This window comes from Pteropus medius, unplaced genomic scaffold, assembly GCF_902729225.1.
Source record: "Pteropus medius unplaced genomic scaffold, Ma_sr-lr_union100, whole genome shotgun sequence".
Classification (NCBI taxonomy): domain Eukaryota; kingdom Metazoa; phylum Chordata; class Mammalia; order Chiroptera; family Pteropodidae; genus Pteropus; species Pteropus medius.
This window is the reverse complement of record NW_024349803.1, coordinates 1,109,097-1,119,776: the sequence shown is the minus strand read 5'-3', so window position 1 is coordinate 1,119,776 and position 10,680 is coordinate 1,109,097. Positions and strand designations below refer to the sequence as shown.

General features: G+C 50.2%; 1 protein-coding gene across 4 annotated transcripts in view; it reads left to right on the top strand.

Annotated features, from left to right (window-relative positions):
* Positions 1-2,583: 2,583 nt before the first annotated feature.
* The window catches only part of TRIM62 (tripartite motif containing 62), a 29,168-nt gene continuing 21,071 nt past the window's right edge, over positions 2,584-10,680 (top strand). The window contains exons 1-2 of one of the 4 annotated variants that reach the window (XM_039837004.1): positions 2,623-2,653; positions 2,734-3,609. In XM_039837004.1, the coding sequence (XP_039692938.1) occupies positions 3,202-3,609 (408 nt within the window). In that variant the 5' untranslated portion in view covers positions 2,623-2,653; positions 2,734-3,201. Of the gene's footprint in view, positions 3,610-10,680 lie in introns of all 4 variants that reach the window. The other 3 variants (XM_039837006.1, XM_039837003.1, XM_039837005.1) reach the window with 3 other exon arrangements.

Genomic DNA, 10,680 nt, shown 5'->3' with positions numbered 1-10,680 from the left:
CTGGCACACCTGTGTTCCAACTCAGGAGAAGAGGAAATGAAGCACGGAAGTGCAAAAGCCCAATGCTTTAAGGACTATTTCTATTTTTGTCTATTTTTGGAAAGGGTCACAAAGCTACACTCAGTTGCAAGAGCAGCTAGAAAGTGCAGTCTCTGTTAGACCAGCCATTTCTCTGGCTATTATATTGTTATAAAAGGAGGAGGGATTTGGTGGAAAACTAGAAATTTCCATTACACCTCCTTTCTCTGAGCCTCAGTATCTTCCTCTATAAAATGGGGACAATAATATCTACTGGTTAAGATTGCTATGAGACTCAGATCCAATAATTTATGTGAGAGTGCTCAGTAAACACTACTGGGTTTGATAAGAATTTCTCATTATTTCCCTCTAGACTGTAAGCTCCTTGAGAGTAAGGGGGCATAGTTTATTATATTCCCTAGCACAAGGCCTGCCCAGAGTCAATATCAGTAAATGCCTTAAGGGCTATTTCTATTTACATTCTTTTGGAAATGAGTTAGTCAAGAAGCCATATTCAGCTGCAAGAAAGGCTGGAAAGTGGCGTCTCCAGCAGACCAGCCATTTTTCCAGCTACTATGTTGCTATAGAAGAGGAAGATGAATTACATATTGAATAAATGAAACCCACTATTTCATCCATATCAAGCCTTTTTTCATTTCACTTCAAATAATTCAGTAATTTCAACACTGCCCTCTTTACAAAAAAAAAAAAATGGATGGTGCATATCAATGTATTCTTTTGGTTGCCAAGTGACAGAACATGGGTATTAAATTTATTTAAGTAATAAGATGGTCAATCTCACATATCCAAAAGTCTAGGCTCTGCATCAGAGTACCAGCTCCTCTTCCCTAGGACTCTCTTGGACTCAGCCATGTGTTGGCTGCATCCTCAGAATGGGAACAGGATGGCTGCTGCAATCCCAAGCATCACCAACAACATAAAGCAAAGGGGGTAGAATCATTCTGAAAGTGAAGAGACCCTTTTCAGAAGTTCCTTCCCCATCATAAGCTTCCCCTTTGGTTTTTCAGGCCAGACCTGCCTGGCAAGAGGCATGCAACCACCGTAATGGACTTGGACCAAATGAAACTCACTCCTGGAGTGGCCTGGGGTCAGCCTTCCCTTGGTCACATGGGGAATGGGACCACTTCCCTTGGTTACATGGGAATGGGACCACTTGTGGACCACTGACCATAAGAAAAAAGTTGAGGAATGGTTGCTGCATGAGCTACCAACTTCTTTTTGGCAATGATGGAGACACGGTACCAGGTGATGGTGTGATAGAGGACACATAAACAGCAGAGGAGTAAACTTCAGGCTGTTTTTTAAATTGTACCTTAATAAAGTTTAACTCCAGTGAAGATACTGCTGGAGGAGTCAGAAACTGGGGAGCCATCCCTAATGCCTCGTCTCTCATCCCCATATCCAATACATTGCAAATTGCATAGTGTCTATACGTTCAATACCCTAGCTTTCTCTCCTTATCCACTGTCATGGCCCCAGTTCAGGTCTCACCGCCTGCAGCCTCTATGACAACAGTGACCTTATGCCCACTCTCTCTTCCTGCAATCCACGTTTTTGCTGCTGTTATTCAGCTATATATCTTTACTGTGTGAGGAGCACTGAACATATTCAGACACATCAGAAAGGGCCCCTGCTTTGACCTTACTGCTGGTATAATGCGCATCTCCTTAACTTTCTGAAACTCGTATCAGACCAGATCATGCCCCTGTTTGAAAGCCCATTGCTCTCAGGAAATCCTTTACCATGACCCTCAACATCCTCCACCTCACCCAAGTCCCTTCTCCACCCCACCCCCAACAGTACAGAACTATTGCACTTCTCCCAAAGTGCCCTCCCTTTTCACGCCTCTATGTGCTTTTGCACATGCAGTCCCCTCTGCCTAGAAACCTCTTCCCCATCTGGCATAGGAGACAAGGTCTCCTATTACTCTTCCTCCAGCTTTCCTGCTCCACTCCCCAGCCTCCTCCACACACATACACAAATATGGCACCCCAGAAAAGTTTGCTGAATGGAGCCAACTCCTTCGGTCAGACATTAGCCAGAGCCAGAGTCTTCCAAACTTCTCCAAGCACTCCTTGAGAAAGTAAAGAGAAAATGGAACCCCAGGACTTAGAAATGTGAAGACCTTGAACTTGCTCTAAGCAAGCAAGGTGTTTCTCAAGTTTTATCTTTACATTTTATGCAAAAGTTGTATTCTATGGAGATTATACAACATATCCTTGTTTTAATACAAAGTGTTATTTTTCCCAAATCTTCAAATCGATGATCTAAAAAGATGTTCCTCCCTGACTCGTTAGCCTCTCACACTAGCTGACCCCTCCTCCGCCCGCCGCAGGGACCCTAAGCAAAACTTGGATGTTATTCCCTGTGCAAATCCTGAAGGAACAGCTGTTTCACGGTCTAGGGAGCTGGAGAATGATGGGAGCGGGGAGGGGGTCTAGTGGCTGGAGGCCAGCCCCTGCCCCTCCTCCCCAACCCGCCTAGGGGGTGGAGTCGTTTGGGTCCCGCCCACCGGGGCGGGGTGGGAGTAGAGGCTGCCGGCAGCTCAGGCTCGGCTGGTTCCGGGTTGAGAGGCTGCGCTGGGACCAGAGCAGTGGCTGCTGAGCCGGCGCGGGTAAGGGGCCGCTCCGGGCCAGGTCTTGGGGCCGGGATCAGGAAGCTGAGCGTCCTCTCACCCCTCCTCTCCTCTGCCAGGCACAGCGGCTCCGCCTGCCTTCTCGCTCCTCCAGAATTCCCTATCCCCAGCTCTCCCCCTCCCCCTACTTCACCCATCCCGGGATTTCAGCCCCCACCCCAAGGCCTCCGTCCCCCTCCTAGATCCCTTTCTCCCAGCACCCATTCCATTGAACTGTCCCTTCCCCTAGAACCTTCTTGCCAGGAGTCCCTTCCCTCAGACACCCACGGCCCCCTTCCTCCAGCACCCATCGCTCCGGGTCACCCACTACCTCGAGACCACCTTCCTAGACTCACATCTCGGATAGTCTCTGCCCTGCACCCCTTCCTCGCGTTACCGTTCTTCCGGACAGTCCCCCTTCCCTCTGTAGCGCCTACTCTTGCCTCTCCCAGCCTGCTCCCCGCACCCATCCCTCAGTGCTGCCTCCGACAGCGCCGCACTCTCGCTCCCCTACATCTCAGGCGCCCGTTTCCACCGCCCCTGGCGCCATGGCGTGCAGTCTCAAGGACGAGCTGCTCTGCTCCATCTGTCTGAGTATCTACCAGGACCCGGTGAGTCTGGGCTGCGAGCACTACTTCTGCCGCCGCTGCATCACGGAGCACTGGGTGCGGCAGGAGGCGCAGGGGGCCCGTGACTGCCCGGAATGCCGGCGCACGTTTGCCGAGCCCGCGCTCGCGCCCAGCCTCAAGCTGGCCAACATCGTGGAGCGCTACAGCGCCTTCCCGCTGGACGCCATCCTCAACGCGCGCCGCGCCGCGCGACCCTGCCAGGCGCACGACAAGGTCAAGCTCTTCTGCCTCACGGACCGCGCATTGCTCTGCTTCTTCTGCGACGAGCCTGCGCTGCACGAGCAGCACCAGGTCACCGGCATCGACGATGCCTTTGAGGAGTTGCAGGTGAGCCGCCTGGCGGGGCTGGACGGGGGGCGGGGCTGGCTCGGGGGCGCGGTCAGAGCTGGACCTTGGGCGGGGCCCAGTCAGAATTGTCATGGGACAGGGCCGCCTGCAGGGTCAGGGCCCTATCAGAACTAGTACAGGGCGGGACTGGGGCGTGGCCTCAGTGATAGGCGGGGCCTTGGGCGGAGTTTGACCTAGACCTGAAGTGGGCGTAGGTCCATGGTTGGGCAGAGATCACCAATGGAGTGGGACCACAGGGACAAATGAGATCAGAGGCTGGACCAGGTACGGGCTGGAGCAGGGTTGGCTGGGGACGGGGCTGAATCAGCTAAGCAAGGGCAGAGCTACTGTCAGCGGTCATGGGAGCTGGACCTGGAGTCGGGGCCCACATAAGAATGGTTCAGGGCAGAGTTGGGGACAAAGACGGATTGGGGTGGGAACACAGACAGGGATAGACAGGAGGCTGGGCCACCATCTGAGAATGGGTCTGGACTATATGGAGTAGCTGAGCAGCAGGCATGGGGGCCCAAATGGCTGGGGCTCAGGTGTGGATCAGGACCAAGGGAACAGTACCAGGACTAGATTGTGCTGGACAGGTCAGGGTTAAATCTGAGAGAGGGTCTAAGTTAGGGTCAGCAAACAGCTGAGAGAGTGGGTTTGGCTGTCAAGAGCTAGGCCTAGGTGTATGAGGGGTTAAGGCTGGGATCCAATTCAGATACTGTAAGAATCATTTGGGGTTTAAATTGGAGTAGAGTCCTGGTTGTGAGGACTTAAAGACTTAAGATTTGGAGAATAAAGCCCTGCGATGAGGTGATTCGAGAAGAAAGGAGTGGACCTTTAGGAGTCTCCAGGGGCTTTTGATGACCTTCTTGGCTCTGTCTGTCACCCACATCAGGACCTTTGAGAACTAAATGAAACAGTACATGCACAGTAACCTGACCATAGTCAGCCTAGGACTGTAATTGGTCTCCCTTAAACCTTCTCATCTTCACTAACCAACTCCTACTCAATTATCAAAGACCTGCTCAAACATCCTCTCTGTACAAGCCTTCTCCAAGCTCCACCGGCCAAATAAAAAACAGCATTAGAGCTGCATTTCCTGTAGTGTTTTCTCTTAATAAGTATAATGTTTTAAAAAGTAATGTTCCAAGATCAGCTATATTTGGGAAATATAGTATATTCTCTATAATCCCTTGGAGGATTCTCAGTGTACATTTTTATATTAAAGGCTTAGAGAAATCTTATTGCAAAGAAACTCATTTTACTATGTTTAATAAAATAGTTCCTAAGCTCATTGGAGCCTGAGATCTTTTTCTCAAGCTAAACCATTTAAATCCAGCAGCCCCACGTCTCTGGCCTTGGCATACCAGTTTAGCAAACAATTCCCCAAGAACAGGGACAGTCTCTTATTCATCATATCTATGGCCCCAAAGCCTGGCACAAGGCATAGCTAACAGTGCAAGTCAGTAAAAGTTGAATGAATGAATGACCAACCTTAGCCCAAGCTGGCCCAGAATTGTAGAGCCTTTGGAAGCAGAAGGTTTCTGACTCAAACATTTTATGAAAATGCAGTGGGCTAACTTGGGAGATAATGAGCTCTCTCACCCTCAAGATGCTTATGCAGAAGCTAAATAATTCCTTTCCCCCATATTGTAGGGGCTTTCTTCCCTCTTGTATATGAATCTCTGAGAGTAAGCCTGCACCTAGGAGATGCCTATGAAAATGAGCGTTGGTCCCAGGAGAAATGGCCTCACGTTGACCATCAGCCCCCTCCCTGTCCCTTTCATACCCAAACCACGACTGACTCCTTTCCAGTCTGGCTCTTTGAGGATGGAGAACAAGGGTTGGATAATCTGAGAGCTTGCAGAAAGCTAATATTGGTCCTCTGTCCCCAGAGTTCCTTGTGCCAGGCACTGGTGTCCCCATCTCCCTGTCTGTGAAGTCACATAAGCAAGGAAGAGGAAGGACCTTTGACAAGATTTGGGCACAAGTTGTAAGAGTTTGAAGGGACTCTGTCTAAAACCATCTGTCCAACTTTTTTATTATGTTGATATGGAGGCTGAGGTCCAGACAGGTGATATGACTTAACCAAAGCCATACTGCCAGACAGTGAGATCCAGGCTAGAAAACACGCCTGACCCAAGCCAGATCCCTCCCCTGCTCCTCCTCTTCCTGTCTGACTTTCTAGCTGGAGAGGTCTTTGCCTTTGGAGCCTTGGTTCCCCCACCTGCAAACCAGGAGATCATAATTATTGTGTTTTGGCTTTTTGTAGTCCATTCTGTGTCCTGGGGAAGGCAGGAGAAATTGAACATATATTTTTCTCCAAATGTTATTGAAAAACTTTCATTCTTCAGTGGAAAAAAAAAAAAAGAATGGGACACTATTCACTCTGTGGTGTACTGCCCCGGGGTCAGACACGCTTTTGTTCCAAACCTTCCTTCAGCGCTATCTAACTTAACAAGTCACTGCATGTAGGCCTTGATACTCCCATCTGTAAACTGAGGTCAGGTTGATTCTTTCCTATCAGAATTTTCATAAGGCTGACCTGAGATGGATTCACTGTTTGAGACATCTGACATGTGGTAGGGGCTGAGTCAGCATGCACTTCTGCTCTTTCTCCTTCTACCTATGAGAACTCATGTGTCCAGCTGGGAAAATGCCCAGACCTGCCTCTGTTGCCTGAGGAGACTTGGCTTTGGTGCCTCTTTTGGGCTTGGCAAGAAGGCAGCAGAGAAACATGCTTCCCCACTAGAGAGGTAAGCTCCTGGGTAGGTTCAAGCCACTCCCTACCCTCACCTGCCTCTTTCTACTTGTACGGAAGCAGAGCTCATTAGCTAGTTATGCTCTGGGAGTGAGGCTGAGCGTGTCCATCATACACCCTCTTGTCCCAGCTGCAGGCTCCCGTAGCCTGGGATTAGGCCCCTCTCCTGAAGCATAACAGACTCAGTGCTGGCAAGGCTTTGGAGATTGTCTGGTGCAAACTTCACTTACAGATGGGGAAATGGCAGAAGGGGAGGGAAAGACCTCGCCCAAGGCCTCAAGTCCAGAGGAGGCTGTACCTGGGTTCAGCTGGAGACCCTTCACATCCCACCTAGCACTTGGCCTGACGCTTTTAGATTTGTTATAAATCCTGGAAGCAGCAGAACAGAAAGGTTAAGAGCTCAGGCAGCTCCAAACCTAGCACTACCATTTTCTGGCTGTGTGACCTTAGGAATGTTACTTACCATCTCTGAGCCTCATATCTGATTGCCAGCATGGGAGTAATGCAGTTGGATTAAATAAGATGACATTTGCAAAAATTTAGTACTGCATTTGGCACATAGTAAGCACCCAATAAATAATAACAGCTCTAGTATGTTATATCATACTCTGCACTATTGACATTTGCAGCCAGATAAGTGTTTGTTGTGCATTGTATATTTAGCAGCATTTCTGGCCTCTCTCTATCCACTAGATCCCAGTAGCACCCCTCCACCAAGCTGTGACAACCAAAAATGTCTCCGGACCTCATCACGTGTCCCCTGGGGTCGAAATCCCCCCAGGTTGAGAACCCTGGCCTGGCAAAGTCCTACTCAGCTTTCCAGGTTCAGCTCAAGTATCATCTCCACAAAGCTTTCCCTGACCTGCCAAGCTGAATTGCTTTGTACTTACCAGATTCCAACACTGGGGTCAGATCTTGGCATCATTTTGAGAAGCTATGTGCTCTTGGTCGGGTCATTTTGCTTCTCTAAGCTTACCTATGCTTATCTATAACATGGGTGAAGGATGTTGTAAGGGTGAGGGGTGCCATGTCAAAAGTGCCTGATATTGTGCCTGGCACCGAGTAGCACACAATAATTTTTAAATATCTTTATTTTTTCTGATTATAAAGTGAACATAATAAATATCTCTGTAATGGAAAAGTTAAAGTCCACCCATCATCCCATGGTTAGAATTGCTTTCTAATTCTATGAAATTGTGTAATAGCATGTGAGCGTGTACGCATGTGTGCGTCTGAGAGTGTGTGTGTGTGTCTGAGTATGTGTGTTTTTCTCTACTGAGCACTGAACCATAGAGCAAAGGAGAGGGAGGGCGCCCCATCTCCACAGGGTTTGGGGCTTCTCAGACATTACTTATTGAGCCTAGCCCACTGCCTGGGACTATACTAAACGCTTTTCCGGTATCGCCTCAATTAATCTTCATAACACCCTGTCCAGGGGATACTGTAATTTGCTTCTTTTACAGATAAGGAAATAGAAGCTGAGGAATGCAGTGACTTGTTCAGTCACCCAGCTAGTAAATGGCAGGGGCGGGATTTGAAGGCAGTCTGACTGGGCTACTCATAGCCTCCGAGCTGCCGCTGAGGGCCAGGTAATTGTCTTCCACATACACCCCCCACCACCACCCTGCCTGTCTTTGTATTTCGAGTACTCGGCACAGGGTCAGGCTAAGGAGAGTCTGTCTGTACCAGCTGACGGACCTAGGGCCGGTGGCTGGATGTCATCTTGGTCAGGCATGATATCCAGTTCTCTGACCATTTCAGCTTCCTAACCTCCAGAAAAGGGATTGGATTCAGTCCCAGACACCGGCCTCAGGCCTCATGTGACCACTGGAGCCTTTCCCAAGGCCTCCTTCATGCCAAAGAAGACAGTGGTGGATCAGCCTTGCCTGGCAGCCCTGACAAGCTGGGCGTGGCGATCCAGAGACGTCAAGGCAGCCTACTCGGGGGAAAGAGCACAGGTAGACGACTGGGTTCAAATCCAGGCTCTGACTTCTTCCACCTGAGTGGAAGGTTCTGCCTTCTTCTACCTGAGTGGAAGGTTCTGCCTTCTCTGCACCTTTCCCAGTCCGGGAAATGGAAGTGGGAACAGACTGCCACTTACCGTGTAAACAGGGAAAGAAAGTTGCTGCTTATCCAAAGAAATAAGAGATACGAAGGCACCTTGTTTTGTACTGTGGACAGGGAGGCGGCCAGGTTATCTGTGTCCTGGGAAGCAGCCTCTGCTGTTACTTTTCCCAGGAGAGGGCAGGATTTATGTGCAAACAGCAGCCTCCATGGGTATGAGGCTGGCAGTGAGTCAAACCCAGGGCTGGCTGTTGGTATCTCCACCTTCCTCTTCACAGGTGTCTGTGGGCAGGCAGGAATGCCCTGTTCATCCAGGACATCTTGGCTAAGCACAGGCCACAGTGTAGAAATTTAGAGCTGAAATTAGGGGGACCAGGATTTTATTTTATAGAGGAAAAAGGATCTGGTAGGGAGTGACAACAACAGAAGTAATAACTCTAAAAAAACCACTGGCCAAAGTTTATTGGACACTTGCTATGTGCCAGGCAGGTACTGTTACGGGCATTGAATCCTCACAACAGCCTTTTTCCTTTCCCTGCTCTCTGAGCGGGACTAGGATCAGCACCACCACACAGGTGAAGACACCGAGGTTCAGAGGTTCAGTAACTGGCCCCAGATCACACTACAAGTAGGAGGCAGAGCAGGGACTCAGACTCGGGTCTATCTGGCTCAGAACTCACCCTCCTCACAGGTATTCTAACTGCTTCGGGGAGCATCCAGATGGGGAGAGACCTCAGAAACCATCCAGTTCCATCATCTCCCCACTTTCCAGATGGGGAAACTGACTTGCCCAATGTGAGACAAGAACTCAGCTCTCCGGACTCTCATGCAGTGGGGTTTTCACAGCATCATTTACCTTTGGGATCTTGAGCTCTGCTTAGGTACTTGGGGTGGGTGTGGAGGACTTGGAGGGGGATTCCGTTTTGGATTCAGGGACTCATTCAGTAATTTCTTCAGTTAACACTCCCGCTGTGGATAGCGAGGCCAGGGGCTGTGCAGGGCCCGGAAGAGAAAGCGAGCCCTGGCCCTACTGTGGTTTGGTTTTTTTCTCTTCTCTCTCAATGAATCCTCGCAGCAGCCCTATGAGCTGGGTCACATCACTTCATTTTTCAAATGAGAAAACTGAGGCTCAGAAATGGTGCTTAAGGTCACACAACCACAAAGGGTCACTGAAGCTGGAACTCGGACTCAGGTTCTCTGAGTCTGACCAGAAACTGGCATGGAGGTGAGCACATGCTCAGGTGTGTTCGTTGTGGCTAGAGGGGAGGGTGTGTGAGGGGAGGCGAGAATGGGAAAGTGAGGCTCAGTGAGCTTGAGAAGGACCTTGAATATACCATCCCCCACCCCAAGTTGCTTAGACTTGATCCTGGAGATGCTGGGGAGCCAGGAATGGATTTGAGCAGGTGAGCATGAGCGTGGCCTGGTCCCATCTGCTCAGGGTGGACTGGTGGGAGAGCCTGGAGGGAAGCTGGAGGAGCAGCCAAGAGGCGTTGCCAGAGACTGCAAGGCTCAGAGTAGACACGGAGGCGTGGGGCTCAAAGAGAGAAATACAAGAGTTCAGGTCTGTCGAGAGGAGCGACAGCATCAGGCATTTTGGGCATCGAAGAGGGATTGGCGGGAAAGGAAGAAAGAGAGACAAGTTCGATTTGTCTTAAGATTTCTGGCATCCTTGGGCCAGCGAGGGGAAGAGAGAGCAGTACTGGGGCACAGAAAAGGAGAGAAGATCTTGAGCACCTACTATGTGCCAGTACCATGCTGGGCCCTTTCATAACTACTGTCTCATTTAATCTTCATCACAACCCTGTGAATGGCTCTTATTTACTTTTGACAGAGAAGGGAAGGAGTGATCTGCCCAAGGTCACACAGTTGGAATTTGAACCCAGGCTTTTCCGATGCCAGAGTTCACGTCGTCTTCACTGGGCTGACGGACTGAGAAGAGTCCTTGAAGTCGAGGGGAGATGGCTTTCTGTAGCAGCTTTGTCCTCTGGGCTAGGAGAGAGGTGGCCTCTCAGGAGGCAAGGTCTGGCCTTGAGGACATGTAAGCCCTGGCTCTCTGTCCTCCCCACGGCTGCTGTCCCAGTCCTGGCCTCTCGAAACCCATGGGAGCCCCAGGGCCTCTCAATGGACATATTTGTATAATTGTGTTCTTAGGTCCGCACCAGCCCTAACTCTGCCCCTCTCTGGAGGAAGAAGTGGAGAGCCATGGCTCTGCCCTCTTTGGTACATGCCTCCCCTCCCCTCCCCTC